We start from the raw sequence: 22,486 nt of genomic DNA, 5'->3' as shown, positions 1-22,486 counted from the left end.
CTCTCTGTCTCTGTATCTGGTGACATGGGTCTGGGAATCACCCTTGGCTCCTTTCCCACCAACATTCAGTGACTCGCAAAGTCCTTATTCAACTTTCTAAATATTCTTGAATCTGTTACTCCATCTCTTCCTAACTCAGGCCTCCACCCATCACTGGGTGAGGTTTATTGCATATTTTTAGCCCTACCCTCAATCCATCCTTTTCACTGCTCCTGGCATGGTCTATCTAGAACACACATTTGAGGGGCCCCTGGCTGGCTCAGTCCGCCCAGCGTGCGACTCTTGATTTCAGGGTTGTGAATTTGAGGCCCACATTGTTGCAGAGATTACATAAAAGTAAAATCTTTGGGAAAAATAAAAAAGATGGGGCGCCTGGGTGGCTCAGTCGGTTAAGTGTCCGGCTTCAGCTCAGGTCATGATCTCATGGTTCGTGGGTTCGAGCCCCACATCAGGCTCTGTGCTGACAGCTAGCTCAGAGCCTCGAAACTGCTTCAGATTCTGCATCTCCCTCTCCCTCTCTCTCTGACCCTCCCCTGCTCACGCTGTCTCTGTCTCTCAAAAAATAAATAATAAACATTAAAACATTTTAAAAACGAAAAAAAAAAAAAAGAAAATGGAGACTCTGATCACACTGGCCTAAATTCCCAAATGCCAAGGGCGGCTGGACAGTTCAGCTGGTAGAGGATGCAACTACTGATCTTAGGGCTGTGAATCCAAGCCCCATACAGGGTATAAAGATTACTTGTAAGTAAGTAAGTAAGTACGTACGTACGTAAGTAAGTAAATAAATAAATTCCCAAATGTTCTTTACTCCTTTTCATTAGCACCCTCTTTCAGGCACTTGAGCTTGTCCCTTCCGCCCCTTGGGTTGAAATCCAAGCACCACAGCATGACATGAAAGCTCATGACCTGGCTATTCCTTCCTTCTGTAGCATCATATCCCTTAGTCTCTGCCTTAAACTTTACATTCGAGCCACAGCAAATGTGTCGCAGCTCTTTTGCACACACCGGGCTATTTCTCGCTCATTTACCTTTGCTCATGCTGTGCCTTCTTCTGGAAAGCCTCCATCATCACTACCTGTGACCACCTAACCCTTGCACATCCTTTAAGTCTCTGCTACTCTAAGAAGCCTGGGCTCCTATAGCTCCTTTCTGGGTTCCCATAATGTCCCCTGCATAAGCCACCACCACCCTTTCCACACAGTTATTATCATGATTTATTTAGATTTCTCTTCCTCACTTGCTTCGTGAAGGCTGGGACTATATATTAAACATTTTTTTTAAATTAAAAAATTTTAATGTTTATTTTAGAAAGAGAGAGAGAGAGACTGGGTGGGGGGGAGTGGGGGAGGGGCAGAGACAGAGAGAGGAAGACAGAGAATCTGAAGCTGGCTCTGCGCTGTCATTGCAAAGCTCGACATGAGGCTCCGAACCCACAAACTGTGAGATCATGACCTGAGCTGAGGTTGGACGTTCAACCAACTGAGCCACCCAGATACCCCTATATGAAACCTTTTTAGAAGTTCAGGGGCGCCTGGGTGACTCGGTTAAGCGTCCGACTTTGGCTCAGGTCATGATCTCGTGGTTCGTGGGTTCGAACCCTGTGTCAGGCTCTGTGCTGACAGCTAGCTCAGATCCTGGAGCCTGTCATCAGATTCTGTATCTCTCTCTCTCTCTCTCTGACCCTCCCCTGCTCACGCTGTCTCTCTCTCTCTCTCTCTCCCTCTCTCTCTCTCTCAAAAAAAAAAAAAAAGCCCAATGCCAAGCTCAGAGTCTGGCCCATAGTATGTGTTCAATAAATAGCTTTTAAAATAAATGAGTGAATAACTTCTTCCCTTGTCCATAAGAACTTGGAACACAGGCCTCTGAGGGTTATCTCCAACTCCGGTGGATGCAGCTTATCTATCTTGCTTGGTTGATTCCTGTAATACTTTATGTCACACTTATCTTTCTAGATGTATCATATCTCTATTTGGTCAGCTTCTGGAGGGCCAAATTTCTAGGCTTTTCCATCCCCTATGATGCCTGGCATTGTGCTAGACACTTAGTAGGTTCCTGCAAATCTATGTGGATAATGATGATGGCATCCTGGAAAGGGACGAGTCAAAGAGGTGCTGTGGGGAAGCCTGCACGCCCCTCCCCCCCGCAGGACCTTCTTTACCCCCAAGCGTGCTCTGTGCACACGGCCGTGCTCTTTTATGCACTCGTGACGCTCTCCACTTTCCTCTTGCAGCCCGTGTGGTTGTCTGTGGACTTCGATAACTGGAGAGACTGGGAAGGGGATGAAGAGGTGGAGCTGGCTCAGGTGGAGCATTATGCAGAGGTAATGCCATTTTCTGCCCATCCTCCTCATCCTCGGTGCCTCTGCACGTAAGGAGGACTGTCATCGGGGCTAGACTGAGATAGATGAGCTCAGCTCAACCGTGCTCATATTCTTCCCATACTTTGTGCCATGTTTATTTAGTAGTGATGAGAGAAATGAGTATTAGTGATACGGTCTACATGGGTTCATGCACTAGTCACAGAATTCTGAAAAGTTTTGGCAAAACTTTTCCCAACTTTTCTGTAACTCTTGTTCTCTTATTTTCTGTGTGTGTGTGTGTGTGTGTGTGTGTGTGTGTGTGTGTGTTTCCTGAGCCAGACAACTTCATGGGAAGCTCAAACTAAGCAGTATAAACATTTACATCATTAAAGAAATACATTGCATCTTGACATACATTATTTGGTCTTAGAATTTCTGCTACTATTTATTTAAGTTTTATTCAAGTTGCAAAAATACTAACATACCCCGCATTAGTAAGAAGGATGCCGTGTGTGTGTTTCAATATCTTTTTTTAAATATTTAACGTTTTTTTTTTTTTTAATTTTTGAGAGAGAGACACACAGAGTGCGAGCAGGGGAGGGTCAGAGAGAGAGGGAGACACAGAATCAGAAGCAGCCTCCAGGCTCTGAGCTGTCAGCACAGAGCCTGACGTGGGGCTCGAACCCACGAACACGAATCATGACCTGAGCTGAAGTCGGCCACTTAACGGACAGAGCCACCCTGGCGCCCCTCAATATCCTTTTATTTTTATTTATTTATTTTTTCAATATCCTTTTAAAAAGGGGACCGATTTACTTTTCTCCAAATCATTCCAGTGATGTGTGAGGGGCTGTACAGATAGAGCAGTTATCTGGCTGAGACCATTCTCCCGTGGTCCATCAACATAATAGGTTGCTTTTCCCTTGCTATTCTTTTCTCTTGTAATGACTCTCCTCTTCCAACTAGCTTTTGAAGAAGGTCAGCGTCAAGAGACCTCCCCCTGGCATGGATGACCTGGATGTAAGTAAAGTCTGCCTTTCAACCCTTTGTTTTCCTTTTAGCCTTAAAAAAAGATACTAGAAAGCTAGTTATGGCCCTTGGCACACCATAGTTCTCAGTGCATGTCAGCCAAATTTGAATTTGACACGGGAGGTAGAATGTTCTTCTCCAGGCTGTAGCAAACCCCAGCAAGACCCTCCTCCCTCCCATCTCTTCTCTACTTCTCTGTCCTAGAGCAAACCCGGCCCTGTTGACTGTATTCACAGCTGTAAGGAGCAGTGGCATGAATTGAAATTCTGAAACCAAGTGATGCTTGACACAGTGTTGCTTCTTGAGTGCCAGTGGTTTACTTTATTTTTGAAAGTACAAATCCTTCTGTGTTAGGCTACCGGGAAGTTGTGTGATTTAGAAAATCACGAAAGAAAACTTGGCGAGCAGGAGGGAGTGAGAAGAGTTTGTGAACACTACACAATTTGTTCACAAAACAAAAGTTGTGACCAAATGTTCACTCTTTACAGATTCCACAGGCGCTTTGTCTTTTTTTCTTTCCCTAGGATGATTCCGACAGTGCTGAAGCAACAGGTAATTAACTTCGGTGACGGCAGAGCTAGGGAGGATGCTGGGACACCTTCCAGTCCCTCTGAAAAGCCAGGGCCGGGGTCTTTGCCAGCTCTTTAGTCGTGGGGTATCCAGGATCTCTGAACTTACCTAGAAGCTCTTTTTAAGTGTCCTCTTTTACGTTTTATATCTTTTTTTTCCTAGGCACTTGAGTATGGCTGCATCTGATGGCAGGAGAGGAGGGGAGAGGAGTAGACTGGTGTGGCTCCTGACTTCCTTCCAATTGGCTGTAATCTTTGTGTTTGGGCCACTCATCAGGGCTCTCTTGAGCATGGGTGTGTACTCGGTAGAGCAAAAGCCAAAGAAGCAGCATATAGATTACAATAAATCTGTAAGAACAGTTCTGTCTCCTTTCTTCTGGCACTTCTTTCTCCTGGAGGCAAACCTTTTCTACCTTTATTGTTCCTCTCAAGGGTAGGGGTGGCTGTCACAGATCTTGGTCCTCACTGTTGAGATTGGAAGCAGAAAGATGTTGGGAGCAGGCTTGTCACCAAGCTGGGGGACTTTCCCATGGGAAATGGAAAGTGGGGGACACATCCAAGATCAATGCTCTTTCTAATTTCTCAGACCAGAAGCCAGCCTTTCGCTATACCCCTAGAGCCATGTATATATTGACACCCTAGAACTAGCCAGAAACCCACCTCAGCTTCCTGCAGATCCAGAAATTTCTTTGTGCTTTCAAAGCGAGTTGTTACATTAGTTAATGCCTATATCTGTTTGCTATTCCATCCATCAGCTACGCCACTCATCCACAAACAGTTTTTGAGTGCCTAATATGTACTTAAACTGTGACTTAGACAAAATGCCGCACCCACACTTTGCCCTTGAACTCATGGTAAAGTACGGAGATTTGTTAAAAAAAATACTTCAGGGGCGCCTGGGTGGCTCAGTCGGTTGAGCCTCCGACTTCGGCTCAGGTCAGATCTCACGTTCGTGGGTTCGAGCCCCGCGTCGGGCTCTGTGCTGACAGCTAGCTCAGAGCCTGGAGCCTGCTTCCGGTTCTGTGTCTCTTTCTCTCTCTCTGACCCTCCCCCTCTATGCTCTGTCTCTCTCCGTATCAAAAATAAATAAAACATTAAAAAAAAAAATCTTTAAAAAAAAAATACTTCAAAAGTTTATGTCAATCATATATAGATATAGTTTAAAAATTAACATAGTATATAGAAAGGTATAAAATTTGAAGTAGAATTTGTACTCCCTCAAGAGAAATAACTACTGTTAATAGTTTCTCTGATCAATTGATATATATATATTTTTTAATTTTTTTAATGTTTTTTATTTATTTTTGAGAGACAGAGAGACAGCGCAAGCAGGGGAGGGTCAGGGAGACGGGGAGATACAGAATCTGAAGCAGGCTCCAGGCTCTGAGCTAGCTGTCAGCACAGAGCTCAACGCGGGGCTCGAACCCACGAATCGTGAGATCATGACCTGAGCTGAAGCCGGACACTTAACCGACTGAGCCACCCAGGCACCCCAATAAATTTATATATGTATGTACACTCTATACACTTTAAGTTGTATTAACCTTTATAGCTTATATAATTATATTGTCTTATATAGTTAGCTAATATATAAAACAATACATATGAAACAAACATATACGGTTACTTACATATAAGATAATATATATTAAAATTTAGTAGACATATAAGCAAATGCAGTGTGTGTACACAATTGAAATCATACTATGTACACATTGAGCCCTGCTTGCTTCAACCTAATATACACTGGGGCTCTTTCCAAGTTGGTGTGTAGATCTAACTCTTTATGGCTACCTGGTATCCAATTAAGTGTGTTTTCCACAATTTACTGATTCTTTATTGAGGGACAGGTAGGTTGTTTTTAGTCTTTTTCAGTTTTCAAACAATGCTGTTATTAGCATTCAAAAATGTAGATCTTTGCATATTTGGCATGAATATCTATAAGGTAAATTCCTAGACGTGGAATTACTAGGTCAAAGAGTAGATGCATTTAAACATTTTGATAGCTGTTGCCCAACCAAGTTGCTTGGTTGAAATTGGACCAATTCCTACTTCCACCAACAGAGTGCCCATTCTCCAAAACCCTGTAGATACTTGCAAAGATGAAAAATTGTACCTGACTTACTTTTAATCATAAGATTGTTCATTGCTTATTTTTATTAGTGATTGGAATTTCTTTTAAGGTGCTCTGTCTATACCTTTTGCCCATTTTGCTGTTCTTAAACTTTTTTTTTCTTAAACTTTTTAAAAAGTCTGAAAATACAAAGTTGTATTTATATCATGCTTTACAATTTATTAAGTCTTTATACATTATCTTAATAAATGTTTTGAACCTCATATTAACCTTATAATTAGGTCTTTTTTTCATAGGTGATTGAGCGGGTCACAATATGTGGCAGAGTTGAGACTTGAACTTGTATAGCATATGTCCCTCCTCTTATCCACAATTCTGAAAACCAAGAAAAAATCGGAAAACCCACTTAAAAAAATTTAACAGCAAAACCTGACCTAAAATGAGGGGACGCTATTCATAGTATTTTATTCTGTTTAGTGCGTTTATGTCTCAGCATAAATAGTAATGCGTTGGATGAATGTTACTCCAGAATTCCAAGTGGAACACATGGGGTTCGTAACACACACATACCTGAACATACAAAACACATGGTGCGTATGCTCTTCATTACTGCCTAAAATCTGAAAAAAAATCCTAAATTCGTGTACACCTGGAGTCTTCAAGCTTTTTATTAGTTGATTTAAGAAAGCAGGAAGTTAATTTTAACATTTAATTTGTTTAATGTTTTAAGGTGATGATTACAGTTTGTTAACTTCTGTTAGTCTTTCTTTTCTACACTGTCCAATTAGGTAACATTAGTTGCATGGTTATTGAGTGCATGTGATTATTGAGTTCTGAGATGTGGCTAATAGAGCTGAGACGTGCTAAGTGTAAAATACACATCAGCTTTCGAAAATTTTGCGCAAAAAAAAAAATTCTCGCTTATTTTTACACTTATTAAATGATATAATATTCCGGATCTGTTGATTTCGATGAAACATTAGCATATGCGGCTTGCACTAATTTCTATTGGGCAGCAATGCCCCGCAACCAAGTCACTACCCCCCACTCCCCCCGCCACAGCCCCTAGCCCAACGTCTTTCCCCAGCCAAGACTGCGGGAGGCTGAACTTAGTGCCTTGGCAAGTTCCGGCCGCGCACAGTTTTATTTTATTTTGTCTTCAGGTCGTTTCCAAAGTCTTCGAACAGTGGCTAGGCATCCCAGAACGTCTGCACATCGCGTTTTCAGTAAATTTGTCCAAGCCACACCCCGTCCCTTGCTTCGGCGCTGAGCCTCGCTCTCAGTGAAGATTGTCCTGCACGGCTCTCCGTTCGGCCGGGGGCCGTCCAGTGTGCGCGGGTTCCCGCGTGTCCCCGCGGCCCGGGAGACCTCGGCGATGGCGTTCCGGTGTCAGCGGGACAGCTATGCCCGCGAGGTGCGGCCGGCTGGGCGAGGGACCTGCGGCTGCCGGACGGATGGGGCGGTGCGGGAAGATGGAGCCGCGTGCAGGGGCTGCCGGGAGAGACTCCGTCCCGGTGTCCTGAGGGCTGGGCTCCGGCTCATGCTGTGTCCCTCTCTGTGCAGTTCACCACCACCGTGGTCTCCTGCCGTCCCGCCGAGCTGCAGACCGAAGGAAGCAACGGCAAGAAGGAAGTGCTGAGCGGCTTCCAAGTGGTGCTGGAAGACACGCTGCTTTTCCCCGAGGGCGGGGGACAGGTACCGGGCCCCCGCGCCCCACCCCGACCCGCTCCCAGGAAGCCGCTCGTGCTTTTCTGCTCCGGAACTGCCCTCCTGCCCGTCTGCCCCAGCCATGACAAATGCAGGTGGAAGTTAGCTCAATTCAGCTCGTTTGTTCATTCAACAGATACTTAGCAACACATAGCTTAACGGGTCATAACATTTGCTGGGTACTTATTCCAGGTTCTGAGGATAAGGGGTGAACAAGACAGTATCTCTACATACAGAGAATATTTATCGGAGAAGGCAGATAAAATGGTAGATAAGTAGAATGCTTTGTATGGTAAGTGCTCTAAAGAAGGTTAAAGCTTAAGGTAAAGATAGTCATGGGATGTTCTCCTTAGTGGGGTGGGGGCGTTAATTTCATAGGGACCTAAGTGAAGGGAGGGGATGAGCCATTGCCGGTACCTAATGGTGCAGGTGGGAAAGGGACAAGTATTACAGGCAGCGAGAAAACAAGTGTAAAGGAATTAGGAATAAGCTTAGGGTGTTTGATAGGGCCTGGAAGATTCCCCTGAGGGAGCACAGCGAAAGACAGACTTACCCGAGCTGTGATGGGGCAGGGACAAGGTCCAACATGAACTGGAGAAAGGACGATAATAACAGCAACAAGGTGGGCATTATGGGAACGGCTTTTCCAGGAGGGGTAATAATAGCACAGACTAAGGCAGGGAAGTCTGAACGAATCTGACAAGTCGGGTTAAGGGCAAGTGGTCTAATATAGTTGGAGCCTGTGCTGTGTGTGGATGACAGGCTGGAAATGACCTTGGAAAGGTCAGTTGGGGCCAGTTCAGAGGAACTTGAAGGATGTGTTAAGGTGTGTGGACTTCATTCAAGAAGCTTCGGTAAACCCTGGAAATACTTAGGCGAGGAAGTGACATGAGAGAACGTGGTCAGTACACTTGACAGTGAGAAAGTTCAATTTCATATCAGCGTCATTATTACAGGGATTTTCTGCTGAAGGAAAACCTATAACCTCAGGCAACTCTATGGAAGGACTCACCTTATACATTTCTTCTCAAATTCCTAGAGGCTATTAGCTCTCTTTCCTGTGAACCCCTCTACATGACCGCACGCTGTAGGTCATACTGCAGTGACCCTTGTGCATGTGTCTGTATTTTCTTCCAGACACTTAAGTTCCATGAGGGGCTTTGTGTGTACGTTGTATTCTTGGGTCCTGGCATGATCTCGTAAGCAGGTGGCAAGAGATATTTTTTAAACGAATGAATGTTTTTGTTCTTTATATTTTTAAATCTAATCTCTACACCCACTGTGGGGCTTGAACCTTGACCTGGAGATCAAGAGTCACATGCTCCATGGACTGAGCCAGCTAGGCATCCTTAAAACAGTGAATATTTTTGAATCTAATTCTAGCAGTAGTGCAGAGTAGAGGGCGGGAGGAAAATCAAACCATTTTAGAAACTACCAGAAGATAAGAATCTAAATTAAGGCAGTGAGGGTGATGGTTACGTTTCTTTCGGTTTTACTAAACTCTTTGTGGTTGTAGTTACAATCTCTGTTTTAAGTCTGCTGTTCTGTTCTGCAGAACAAAATATATGGGTGTTGAGAGTGAAGAGAACAGAGTCCCCTCACAGAACAAAGTGGACCCCCTCACTTGACAATGCCTCTTGTCCCTTAGGGAACCTCAAATTCTTAGCACGTTTCTTACATACTTTCCCTAGAGGATCTTTGTATCCAGGAGTTCAGGTGAGCTCTGACTCCCACCCCTGACTAGTTTTACTTCTTTCCCCAGCCTGATGACCACGGTACAATCAATGATGTCTCTGTGTTGCGAGTGACCCGCCGGGGGGCCCAGGCTGATCATTTCACACAGACAGCCCTGGCCCCCGGGACCGAGGTCCAGGTCCGGGTGGACTGGGAGCGAAGGTTTGACCACATGCAGCAGCATTCAGGTAGGTGGGGCGGCCTGGGGGGCCTGCGGGAGGGGCCGTTGCCGTGGAGGCAAATGCCAGGATGATTGAGAGGTTTGGGTTCTCTAGGGGTTATCCTTTTAGAAAGGACAGACATAATCAGAATCCGCTCCAATTCAGGCAGCATATGATCAATGTATTAGATTAGTATTAGAATAACTGCATTACCAACCTCCTGCTTTTTGTCTTTACCTAGATATCTCCTAGGCTTTTTAAATTCAACATGTTCCAAATGGACTTTTTTTTCTTTATGTTTTTTATTTATTTTTGAGAGACAGAGACAGCGCAAGCAGGGGAGGGTCAGAGAGACAGGGAGATACAGAATCTAAAGACAGGCTCCAGGCTCTGAGCTAGCTGTCAGCACAGAGCCTGATGCGGGGCTCGAACCCACGAACCGTGAGACCATAACCTGAGCCGAAGCTGGACACTCAATCGACTGAGCCACTCAGGCACCCCCCAAATGGACTTAAAAAGGCATCTCTTCCCCCAGCCCTGGTCTTCCGTGAGCATCCACCTGGTTGCTCAGATCCCGAAAGTTCGTGCAGGCACCTCTTTGAGGAGAGCCAACCACTGAGACCTATCGGTTGATTCTCTGCACGTCACTTCCTCCCACTGTTAAAGCAGTCATCCTGGTCCCACCTCTCATTGTCCTTCCCCCAGACCCCTGGCATAGATCATTTGTGAAATGGTGTCATAAAGCTTTTTGTAGGGTTCTTGTGAAGATTTTCGATAAAATATCTGACAAGAGTTTGAGCCGGTACCGGCGGGTCCCCCTCGGGGAGAATCTCTGTGATGATGTCGGGGCTGCGCTTCTCACTCTTCCTCTCTCTGCTCAGGGCAGCATCTCATCACAGCAGTTGCTGACCACCTGTTTGGGTTGAAGACCACATCCTGGTGAGCAGGGGACAGAAGACTAGCCATAGATTGCAGGTCCCCTGGCTTCCAGCTCCTCTCCCAGTAGTGGGCCGGGGTAGGAGGATAAAAGAAAGGATAGGGTTCAAAATCTGCTGTGTTCTCCTGTTCCCCTGAGGGCGGGGTGGTGGGTGAGCTTGTGTGCCTCGGGGGAAGCGTGAGGATTCGAGAAGGAAAGAACGTGGGGTTCGGAGCCCAGAGACCCAGGGGGTGAATTCTGGCTGCGTGATCTTGATCCCATTCCTTCCTGTCCCTCACCCGCAAAAAGGAAATGACAGTCTCCACCTTGGAGGGTTTTTGTGAGGATTACGTGAGATCATTTACGTGACCATTCTTTGTAGACTTTCTTATATTACTTGTCAGCATCCCGTGACTGCCACACTTCCTCCGCAGGGAGCTAGGACGGCTCCGGAGTGTGATTGAGCTGGACAGCCCCTCTGTGACCGCAGAGCAGCTGGCTGCCATTGAGCAGAGCGTCAATGAAAAAATCAGAGACCGGCTGCCCGTGACTGTTCGAGAGCTGAGCCTGGATGACCCTGAGGTGGAGCAGGTGAGAGAGAGTCCGGGGCGTGGGGGGTGGCAGTGCCTGTAGGGCGTCCGAGGGCCCGTCATCAAAATTCAAACAGCGCTTCTCCTTCCACTGTGTTCCAGGTGAGGGGCCGGGGTTTGCCGGACGATCATGCTGGACCCGTTCGAGTTGTCACCATTGAGGGCGTTGATTCCAACATGTGCTGTGGGACCCATGTGAGCAACCTCAGTGACCTTCAGGTGGGTAAAGAAGGGCTCTTGCTGGGGCGCCTGGGTGGCTCAGTCGGTTAAGTGTCTGGTTTCGGCTCAGATCATGATGTCACGGTTCGTGGGTTCGAGCCCTGCATCGGGCTCTGTGCTGACAGCTCAGAGCCTGGAGCCTGTCTTTAGATTCTGTGTCTCCCCCTCTCTCTGACCTTCCCCTGCTCATGCTGTCTCTCTCTCTCAAAAATGAATAAAAACATTTAAAAAATATTAAAAAAAAAAGGGCTCTTGAGTAGCTGGGAGAGAGGGTGTCAGGGAAGTGGGGGTCACGAGAGGGCTGAGGGGGATCGAGGGGGACAGCTGAGGAGGCCCGGCTAAAGTCCCTTCTTCAGTCCCTCCCAGCTGGGGCACAGGTCTAGGGGTCTCCGACCCTCGGGTCTGGCACCTGCTGCGGTTACACATGGGCTTGTGTTATTCCTTCATCTCATGTAGGTCATTAAAATTCTGGGCACTGAGAAGGGGAAAAAGAACAAAACCAATCTGGTGTTTCTAGCTGGGAACCGGGTGCTGAAGTGGATGGAGAGAAGCCATGGATCTGAAAAAGCACTGACCGCGCTGCTTAAGTATGCTCCCTGCTGCCCCCTGTCTCAGGTCCTGGCCACCCCAAGCTCAGCTCTCCTACCTGTAGGGTAGACAGGCCTCTCTCTATCCCAGGGCGGGCTCAGGGTAAGATGCCCTCATAAGCGATAAAGCACTTTGGGCAGTAAGTCAGACCCACGTAAAATGCTTTATTCCTTTATATCTTCATCCTCACTTGCTTTAGGAGGCCTCCTGGGAATGTCCCCGGGGCCCCATCTGGAGGGAGTCGCACCATCAGGAAGGGCATCGTGGGTACACACCCCATCCCTAAAGCTGTTTGGGAAGCTGGGCAGGTGACCACGCACCTCCCTCCTGCAGGTGTGGAGCGGAGGATCACGCAGAAGCAGTGAAGAAGCTACAGAACTCGGCCAAGCTCTTGCAGAAGGTGACTTATTCCGTAGAGGACGGAGAGGCCTAACCAGATGTGTGGCTCCTCAGAGCGGGGAGTGAGGGGGAATGAAGTGGGGAGGGAGATGGCAGGCTCCCGTTAACCCCTTCTGCCTGTTGAGTGATGGCATCCGTTTCAGAACAACCTGAATCTCCTCAGAGACCTGGCCATGCACATAGCCCACAGCCTGCGGAGCAGCCCGGACTGGGGAGGTGTGGTCACGTTACACAGGTGAGAGACGGGGTGTGGGGGTGCTGGCCTTGGGGCTCAGCCTCTACCCCCGTGTGCAGTGCCTGGTGGGAGGCGGGCCACTCGCTGCTTTCTCAAGGCTGAGCAGACCCTAGGGGATGTGTAACCTTCCAGATTTCCTGGGTTCTATAGGAGCATCTTTATAGTAACACTGTAACTTCCATTACCACCTTCCCTCACTTCCTTCACGTCTAACAGATGTCTCCTTACCTGACTGATCTTGTTGAAGGGAGGCAGAAACAAATGCTAAGCATGCTATAAACTGCTGAGAAGGACCTGCACTCTCTGTCTTTGCTGAGAGAATCTGGGACTTTGCACAGACAGCCCGCTGCAAGGCCAGCCTTAGGGGGGGTGGGCGGGGCTTCCTGCAGATTCCCAGCCCCCGCTCCAAGCTGGATCTCACATCTGTGTCCTTTGTTGTAGGAAAGAGGGGGATTCTGAGTTCATGAATATCATTGCCAATGAGATTGGGTCAGAGGTAAGAGGGGCATGAGATTCTCTCTCCTCCCCCCCCCCGCCCTCCAGGGTAGAGACCTAAGTGAGGGGCGTTAGTTTAGCTGAAGTCCCTCCCCATGAATGCATGAAGAGTAGGGAATTGAAATTCATTCAGTACTGGGTTTTTTGGGCACTAGCTGTGAGATCTGTGATAGGGACCTCTCTGGGGCCGTGACGTTTACCAGCTTCTGGGTTCCTTTTATCAGAGCTGGAACTCTTCCAAGCCCCCCACATTTATATGTGCCGGGGGCCTGGGTTTAGAAGCGATGGGGCTGGCTAGGCCCTTTGAAGGTCATCCCTTCCATTTTCCTTCACCTCTGGCTTCAGTGCCCCTGCCCATCCTGATAGTCTGCAACTTGATGATTTCCAGGTCTCTCCCTTGCATTTATTCCAAAAAACACTTTTTGGGGTCCCTGCCCTGGGCCAAACAGTGTACATGTCTCTTTATAATCCTGTGCAGAGCGTACTCATTCTCAAGGAGCTCACTCTCTGGTCTGGGAGGCAAACGTGGATGTTGACGTTTCTAATGTAGGGTGGTGGAGGCTGGAGGTGGAGCAACGTGTTACCTGAAAGAGTGGGGTGACCCCCGGGGAGGGGCCTGGAGGACTGCCTAGTGGTCGTCAGACAAGGAAGCAGAGGCGGCCAGGCGGGGTGGGGGGAGGCGGGTGGGTGCAGGCTGTGTGAGGGAAAGCGGTGGTCAGGCTGCAAAGGTTAATGGGGGTCAGATCACAAAAGGCGTTCGGTGCCTGGCCGTGGTGAGCCCTTGCTGCCGCCTTAGTGTTTCATCTAAGCTCCTATCATTCTCGAAAAGTTTCTTGGCCCTAGTGGGTCAGAGCACAGGGGCTGCGTTATCACTCGCTGGGAACATCACTCATGCTCTAAAGGCAGAAGCCTGACCTTGAGAGTGAGGAGGGGGCAGCATTTAGGGGGATTGACCCTACTTCTTCAAGTGTCAGGACTTCTCTCTGTATCTTACCTCCTAGGAGACCCTCCTGTTCTTAACTGTGGGTGACGAGAAAGGTGCCGGGCTCTTCTTACTGGCAGGGCCAGTGGAAGCCGTGGAGACCCTGGGCCCCAGGTAATCTGTGCACTGTCTGCACTAACCTGCTGATAGCCCCCTTGACCCACAAAAAGGGCCACCACACCTGTGATCGCATTTTGATTCACGTCATAGGCACGTGAGGTGGGCTGAGCAGGGGTAATTATCACCGCAGTCATTCCTAATTTTACAGATGAGGGACGACACATCGTCCTGGGATCTCACAGTTCGTAGACCTGAGGCTCAAACCTAGGTCTTTTTCGCTCCAAATCTCCTATGGTTTGGTTTTTTTTTTTTTAGAAATTGAGATTACAGAAATGATGCATGAATTCAATAGGCTGATAAAGCAGGTGCTGAAGGCACCTGCAAAGCAGAGACACAGAGCAACTCTTTTGGAGGAAAAAGTTAGGATTTTATTTATTTATTTATTTATTTATTATTTTAAGTTTTTTTTTAATGTCTATTTTGAGAGAGAGACAGAGAGTGAGTGGGGAGGGGCAAAGAGAGAGGGAGACACAGAATCCGAAGCAGGCTCCAGGCTCCGAGCTATCAGCACAGAGCCCGATGCGGGGCTCGAACCCAAGGACCGTGAGATCATGATCTGAGCCAAAGTCGGACGCTTAACCAACTGAGCCACCCAGGCGCCTCTAGGATTTTAAGATAAAGTAAAAATCAGCATTGATGTAATTGTTATGGGAAAATTAGACCTTTGTTGAATTTCTTTACCCTCATTGCTTATATTTTCTTTATTTTTTAATATTAAAAAACCACATTCATTTATTTTGAGAGAGAGAGAGAGAGTGCGTGTGCACTTGAGCTGGGGAGAAGCAGAGGGCGGGGGGAGAATCCCAAGCAGGCTCTGTGCAGTTAGTGGACAGCTCGACGTGGGGCTCCGTCTCACCAACCATTAGATCGTGACCTTAGCCAAAATCAAGTCTAGGACATGTAACCAGCTGAGCCACCCAGGTGCCCCTATATTTTCTTACTTTAAATTAGATACAGAGGTGTGGTGTCCCATATTCTTTCTGGTGTTTAGGGTTTTCAGAGTCCTGATTGACTCTGATGAAGATGTGTTCAAAGGAAAACATAAGAACTTAATGCAGAGGTTCCTGACAGGCAGCCAGATGTGGCTTGTGGATAAGTTTGGGCTGTGTACGATTTAAAATTATTTATTTATTTATTTTTTTAAGTAGGGTCTATGCCCAGCATGGAGGCCAGCTCAGGCCATGAACTCACAACCCTGAGGTCAAGACTTGAGCTGAGAGCAAGAGTCAGACACTTAACCAACTGAGCCACTCAGGCACCACTATGTTAAAATTTCAAAGTTAGTTGTTATATTCTAAAATTAGGAGATGTATACAGAAAAATGTAGAGTTCTAGCTTTTCTCAAAAAAGGGAAAGAAAGGCACAGTCTGGCAACGTGGGCCCACGTGCCCACATGGCAGTAGCTGTAAGGACCTGGGTGGTGACCGCCTGCTTGAGACAGGACAGGCTCGTCCCTCTGTCCACAGCCCCACCGTCTTCTCTCTCACCCCCAGCATGCTCCACTGCTGCCCCCTACAGGCGCTTGTGTCCGCAGTCCCTACCCCTAATGGACACTCCCGCTGCTCCCTGGAGGTAGCCTCCATTTCTAGACTCTTCTGTTGTGTTCAATTATTCACACTTCTTTTTTTTTCATGTGTAGAACAACAAATACTAGTTCATTTTTTTGTCCCCCGTTATTCACTCTTAAAATTAACATGGCCCATATATCTGTGCATACGTGCAGGTATCTTTAAGGTTTTCTAGAAGCCATCTCTTCCTTTCTTACCCCTCAGCCCTGGGTGGGGGAAAGACTCCAAACTGCCCTTGTTGTTTTTTTGTTTTTTCTTTTTTTCTGTGGCCTTTCCCTTGAAGACTTCCTGCCTGTCTCTCTGCTCCCCAGGGTGGCCGAGGTGCTGGAAGGCAAAGGAGCCGGGAAGAAAGGCCGCTTCCAGGGCAAGGCCACCAAGATGAGCCGGCGGGCAGAGGTGCAGGCGCTCCTCCAGGACTACGTCAGCACCCAGAGTGCGGAGGAGTGAGGACCCGGCCGCCCCCCTGGGGCTCCTGCTGTTGAGAACGGGCCTCCTTGACCACAGAAAGAATCTCTTGGATAATAAAGTAGCTTGACTTGAAATGATTGTGGTATCACACACATATGACTGATGTATACAGTTCTCTCGTGTGTTCGTGTGATGAATATCTGAATAAACGGCTTTCTGATTTGGCTCCTGTAGGCATAACCTCCAGGAGGGAGCATTATGTTGATGCGGTGTATGCATGCCTTTCTTCCTGTGAAATTCGACTGCCTAAGAGGAGGGTGAGCCAGGCTGGAGGTTTAGCCTAGGGCTTAGATTCATTCATATCTCGTTTTTTGTTTGTTTCCCCCCCCCTTATTTTCCTAGTCCTGTGTTTTAGAACTAAAAAGTATCAATGACTTTGCAAATAGGTCAAGAGCCACACAAATATAGTAGAAAGATGCTCTAAGTGTGTTACTCGGAAAAGGGATGGAAATAAGTATCCCGGAAGACTAACCCAAAGAGAGCTTGTGTCCCATTGTTATTATTAGTTTAATGTTTATTGATTTTGAGAGAGAGAGAGAATCCCAACCAGGTTCCTCACTGTCAGCACAAAGCCCAATGTGGGGCTCGATCCCACAAACTTCAAGATCATGACCTGAGTTGAAATTAAGAGTGCCCCTGGGGTCATATTATTGAGACTTTCAGAATCACTGTTAGAGGGAAAGAGGGGTATTAAGATAAAAGGAAGACAAAATAGTTCTAAATTTGCATCTAATAACAGCCTCAAAATACGTAAAGTGGAAATTGACAGCTAAAAGAAGAAACAGACAAATCCATACTTGGTGGAGAATTTAAACCGATCTTTCAGCAACTGATAGGACAAGAGGAAGCATCTCAAGGTTAAGAACAAAGACGTTGGACTTTCATAGATCCGAGTAGAAGTCCTGGCTTTGGGGGCCCATGGGTGGTAAAACTAGAAAAAAAAGGAAGTGATTCATTCATTTATTTTTTAATTTAATGCTTTATTTATTTTTGAAGGAGATGGACAGAGTGTGAGCAGGGGAGGGGCAGAGAGAGGGAGACAGAACCGAAGCAGGCGCCAGGCTCAGAGTTGTCAGCACAGAGCCTGATGCGGGGCCATGAACTATTAGATCATAACCTGAGCCCAAGTTGTGCACTTAACTGACTGAGCCACCCTGGTACCCTGGGGAAGTGGTCAATTTTAAAAGGACAGGCTTTACCTCTGGGGGCAGGGAATGAAACAAGAAGAAGGGACTCAAGTGGGAGTGGGAGGGGGGTTCCTGGGATGGCGACAGTGTTGCGTTTTCCTGACTTGGGTGGAAGTTACGTAGTTGTTGGCTTTACAGTTATTCATTATAGCCTACATTCATGTTTTATTTCCTGACATTTTCTTTCACCATTTAAGAATACAACTGATGGCACCTGGGCGGCTCAGTCAGTTGAACATCTGACTTCAGCTCAGCTCATGATCTCACAGTTCGTGAGTTCGAGCCCCACATCCTGCTTGTTGCTGTCAGCCTGTCAGTGCAGAACCCGCTTTGGATCCTCTGTCCCCTCTCTCTGCCCCTTCCCCACTTACACTTTCGCAAAAATAAATAGTAAAAAAAAGAAAAGACAAAAAAAAGACAACAAAAAAAATTCTGGGTTCTGTCACTTAATTGCCTTGGGAAAGTGTTTTTGCTTTTTCAACCTTTAGTTTGGTCACCAGGGAAGTCGCGGTGACGGCAGCACTTAACTCTCTGGGGTGTTGTGAAGTAACATTTAATGGTAAGGGGGGGAATCATTTTGTGTGTTTCCTGAGATGACCTAAGAACACGTAATTTTTGATTGCCGAAACGTTCTGTTCCTCTTTACCTGCAAATTGAGAATTGAGTGTTAGTCAGCTGGCTCCCGGGTCGATATGGTTCTGGTGGGGAATCGTTTTCCCTCATGTGAAGACCCCCTAAGGAGAGAATGACAGGGTCCAATTGGTCTTCTCCCAAAGAGAATGAAGCTGAAATGGCTTCTCTGGTAAGATTGGAAGTTACAAGGCAGCCTGCCCGTCAGGGACAGGAGTCGAGTCTGAGGACTTGAGCCAGAGTCAGGCAGGCCATGGATTAGAGCCGGGCTGCAGGGGGGTGGCCAGAAGGGAGGGGAATTTGAATTTCTGAGGCAAAAGTTAGGCCTTTATGCCGCATCAGGAGACTGCCTTGAGGTGTATGGAAGGCATCATCAAGAGATTTTTAAAAATGTATCTTTAAAATCTTCCTCCAACCCTGCCCGACTCTCCCAATTTTCCCTGGCCAAAGACAACCATCAATTTCTTACGTATCCTCTTCGTGTATCCACAGATGTGCACAAATCCTCCCTCTTTTGAAACAAATGGCGGTTGATGCCTCACCTCTGCATTTTGCTTTTTCTCAGTTAAATGAGTGCCATGTACAAACCATAGTACACAAGGCATGCAGTACAAAATAGATTCATTGGTGGGAGATGGGGAAATCATTTTTACCTCACAGAAGGTTCCTTACTTACGGAAAGACTCAGGCGGGATTCCCTTCAACAGAGGCCCACTTAAAAAACATTTTTTTTAAATGTTTATTTTTGAGAAAGAGCGTGAGCAGGGAAGGGGCAGAGAGAGAGGGAGACACAGAATCCAAAGCAGGCTCCAGGATCTGAACTGTCAGCACAGAGCCCGATGCGGGGTTTGAATCCACAAACCATGAGAGCATGAGCTGAGCTAAAGTCTATGCTCAACCAACTGAGCCAACCAGGTGCCCCAGAGACCCATTTTTTTCTATGCTTTTTATTTTTAAGAGAGAGAGAGAGACTGCAAGTAGAGGAGAGACACAGAAAGAGGGAGACACAGAATCAGAAGCAGGCTCCAGGCTCTGAGCTGTCAGCCCAGAGCCCCACACAGGGCTCAAATCCACAGACTTTGAGACCATGACCTGAGCCAAAGTTGGACATTTAACTGACTAAGCTACTGAGGTGCCCCAGCAGAGGCCCATTTGAATTCATTTTCCTGTGTGTGTGTGATCTCCCTTTGTCCTCTGTTTCTGTGAGACAAGTGCAGGGGACCGGAGGCCAGCCTTGGTTGCCGTCCCTTGTGTGTGTTCCGCTCACAAAGGCGTAGAGTAACCATATCATTTATTACCCAAATTCAGACACCCCTAAGGGTGAAGGAGGAGCTCCACACATCACACCAGAACCACAGTCACAACCCAGGACGGTCTCCCTGAAAATACAGGGTCAATTGTCTTTTGTGAGGTTTACCTGAAAACAAAGCAGAATGAGTTTAATCATTTATCAGAGTAACATTAAATGAGCACAAGCAGAAGAGTGGGTATTTTATTAATCAACACAAAATGTGATAGAGTTTTATGTATACACACACAAATTGTATATTCAGGAACATTGCGGTAACACACTTTTACAGCATAGAAATCATGAGAAGGGGCTCCTTCTACTTAAGTTTTATGACTTCAGTGCCCATGAATTGCTGATGCCCATGAACTGCCCATGGCTCGCACCAAGCCCAGTGTGCCTGCAGGTGCTCGTATAGGTACTGCGGTCAGATGTTAGTACAAGAAATAAAAGCTGTCAGATAAGAGACGGACACAGAGCAAGAGACAGATTGAATTCAGGAAGGCGTTGTGCCTAAATGTCCTGAGTGGAAACCAGTGAGTCAGCCGAGCTATGCTAGAATGCCAGGTCTTTTCCTGAATAAGAACTTACAGTCCTGGGCCTCCCAGGGAAAACAGATGGCTCAACATGCCCTAATGAAAAACTCTCTTGCAGAAAGCTTGTGTCTCCCATTCCCTTCCTGAATTAGATCCAAACTGTGACTAAAGCACCTTCGATGGAGGGCAACTAAGGCTATTCGGGAAAGAGTGACGGAGAAATTTCCTTCTTTTTCCAGAAAGGTCTGCACCTTCTGTGCGGACTACTGCCGGCAGAGAGCCAGACCCTCAACTTTAAGGAACAAGAGCGGGGCCCATATCCAGAGCAAAGAGGCTCTCGTCGGGACAGACTTCTCTCTCTTTTGCCCTTTCATTAACTCCCTGCAGAAGCAACCTGCAGTCAGGGCTTGCTGGTCAATATCCCTGTTAGCCCTCAGATACCAACCTCAAAGCCAAGGTTTTCAGAAACGAGGGAGGAATCAACATTTTCTTCTGTGAAAAGTCCCTCCCGTTTCCTTTCATAGCATCTAACTTATTTTTGTTGTTGGTAACTTGTGCGTATGATAAACAACCACAGAATTCGTTTGTCCATGGATTCCACAGATGCTTACTGAGAAGGCAATGTGTGCTGGACACTGATGTAAGAACTGGGTCGCACTGGTAAATAACAGATGTGGTCATTGTGCTTACGGCATTGACAGCCATGGAGGAGACAGACAGGAAAGAGACAAGCAAATACATGTAAAATTATACACTCTGTTAAGTCACAGAGGAAAAGAACAGGGCAGAGTAAAAGAGAATAATGCAGGAGAGGGCAGCAGGGAAGGGTCATGGCAGTGACCGGGGAGGCCACGGAAGAAGGTCGGCCCCTCGTAATCTCCAGCATCTGTGCCTCATGTCTCCGACAAAGCAGTGTGCAGAATACGCAAACAAAACCAGTTTGCTGGGACAATTCTGCTGGGTTCCCTTCCAACCAGATGGCTGTCTTCGAGCCCTTTAGAGAAATGCTGGAGATGCGGGGCCCCTGGGTGGCTCAGTCGGTTGAGCATCAGATTCCTGATTTCGGCTCAGGTCATGATCCCAGGGTGTGGGATCGAGCCCCATGTCTGGCAGCACACTGAACGTGGAGCCTGCTTAAGATTCTCCCTCCCTTTCCCTCTGCCCCTCTCCCCTGCTCACATATGAGTGCACGCACTCTCTCTCCCTCATCTGTCTGTCTAAAAATAAATAAATCTTAAAAAATAAAAAGAAATTGAAAAGAAATTCTGGAGCTGCAAATTGTCTCCTAGCTGCAGAAGGTGATCAGGGTCTTGAAGAGGCTGCTAGATTCATTGCTGAGCCCTATGGATTTTGGATTCCTTTTGCCTGACTGTTATAAGGAGGCAAAAAATAAGACAGACATGAAGCTCAATTTGCTCTTCACCCAAATGGGCCTTTCCCCATCACTGCTGGGCCCCCAGGAGGCCACCTTTCTCCCCATGAGCAGAAGGTAAACTCTGCGCTGCGCCCTCAGCAGAAAGAGTGTGACAAAGACATCACTGTTGCAGGCCTCATGAGCACAGGGACGGCTCCCTTGAGAAAAACTTCTGCGGATTGCAATTACAATGGAAAAGCAGACTTCCGTGCCACCACACACTTTTTATTTTCTCTTGTTTGGTAGTGTCTAATTATCGCTCGGTATTAAGCCAGTGCTCACCTAGTTCTGCCAGACATGGTTCGAAGCACTTTGGAAATATCAACTCCCTCACTTCTCCTAACAACCCCAGGAGACAGATCCTAGGTCATCTCCGTTTTACAGGTGAGGATACAGAGGCACAGAGAAGTAAGGAGCTCGCCTGAGGTCACTCAGGGAACAGAGGACAGGGCACATTTTGAACCGGCAGCCTGTCTCCATCTGCCCAACCACCGTGCTGCGCGGTCCCTGTGCGTCTACGAATATACTTGAAAAGATCACAACTTTATGTATACGATGAATGTCTTTTTGTTTATAAACTAGTATCTCTCTCATGGTTAAATAAATGATTTTAAGATGGGAACATTTAAGGATCCCAAGGCCGTCTGGTGCCTTTGGCAAGGAAAAAGGATCAATTAAGCAATCTACAAATAGAAGTAAAAACCTTCCATTATAACGTTGCCATGTAGCCTCTAATTTTACCTCTGTTCAAAGGCCTGCACGTACATTATAATGCCGGAGCTGAAAAGCTAGGGGGTTACTCTTTTAGGGTCCAGAAGATAAGCTCCTAAATCCCTACATTTAATTCTAAGCCTGCTGGCCTCCCCCTCCCTGTTACTCTGGGCTCCATCTCTACGGAGACAGTATTGCATGCGCTTCACAAACGACGCTAGACAAGGCGTATTTTTCCTGTCTTGGAGCCTTGGGGTGGGTGAATTGGGGATTTCCACTCCGCTTGGGACAGGCCGAAAAGCTGCCTCGCTGGAAAAGTTCAGCTGCCCGGTTTTATTTTGCTTCGCCTTTGCTGTCTGTTACCAGCAAGATGAACTCATCCTGAGGTTTCACATGGAAACGGATTTCGAATTTCTTCTGCTCTTGTAATTTGCTTCTTGCCCGGGACCAGAATCCGTTACTGTGTTCGTCCCAACACCCAGGCACCATCCTTTGGAACTCAACAGCAGAGGGTGCTGTGGGCCTGTGGCTGCCCAGGTCTCCGCCAGGAAAGGGGGGGAAAAA

The 22,486-nt window shown here is 47.2% G+C and overlaps 2 protein-coding genes across 2 annotated transcripts in view; both read left to right on the top strand.

The window, feature by feature from the left end:
- The window catches only part of PTGES3L (prostaglandin E synthase 3 like), a 5,449-nt gene extending 1,558 nt beyond the window's left edge, over positions 1 to 3,891 (top strand). Inside the window, 3 exon segments of the mRNA XM_029926924.1 lie at positions 2,234 to 2,323; positions 3,269 to 3,322; positions 3,856 to 3,891. Of these exon segments, the coding sequence (XP_029782784.1) occupies positions 2,234 to 2,323; positions 3,269 to 3,322; positions 3,856 to 3,891 (180 nt within the window).
- A 3,373-nt stretch (positions 3,892 to 7,264) lies between these two features.
- LOC115281510 (alanyl-tRNA editing protein Aarsd1) lies at positions 7,265 to 16,361 on the top strand. Its single transcript, XM_029926903.1, has 12 exons — positions 7,265 to 7,388; positions 7,538 to 7,669; positions 9,444 to 9,603; positions 10,458 to 10,515; positions 10,927 to 11,083; positions 11,185 to 11,301; positions 11,758 to 11,888; positions 12,223 to 12,289; positions 12,432 to 12,523; positions 12,965 to 13,019; positions 14,020 to 14,114; positions 16,000 to 16,361. Exons 1-12 carry the CDS (start codon positions 7,350 to 7,352, stop codon positions 16,133 to 16,135), a joined length of 1,239 nt encoding a protein of 412 aa, XP_029782763.1. The 5' UTR covers positions 7,265 to 7,349; the 3' UTR covers positions 16,136 to 16,361.
- Positions 16,362 to 22,486: the final 6,125 nt, after the last annotated feature.

The sequence above is a fragment of the Suricata suricatta genome, chromosome 17 (genome assembly GCF_006229205.1).
Source record: "Suricata suricatta isolate VVHF042 chromosome 17, meerkat_22Aug2017_6uvM2_HiC, whole genome shotgun sequence".
Lineage (NCBI taxonomy): Eukaryota > Metazoa > Chordata > Mammalia > Carnivora > Herpestidae > Suricata > Suricata suricatta.
This window is presented reverse-complemented; position numbering and strand designations above follow the sequence as displayed.

Bases quoted from the DNA above. Each gene is read 5' to 3' on its own strand.
- LOC115281510 (XM_029926903.1), top strand. From the start codon at position 7,350: ATGGCGTTCCGGTGTCAGCGGGACAGCTATGCCCGCGAG. The intron at 7,389-7,537 runs GTGCGGCCGGCT...CTCTCTGTGCAG, and splicing joins GGGACAGCTATGCCCGCGAG to TTCACCACCACCGTGGTCTC. The intron at 9,604-10,457 runs GTAGGTGGGGCG...CTCTCTGCTCAG, and splicing joins CCACATGCAGCAGCATTCAG to GGCAGCATCTCATCACAGCA.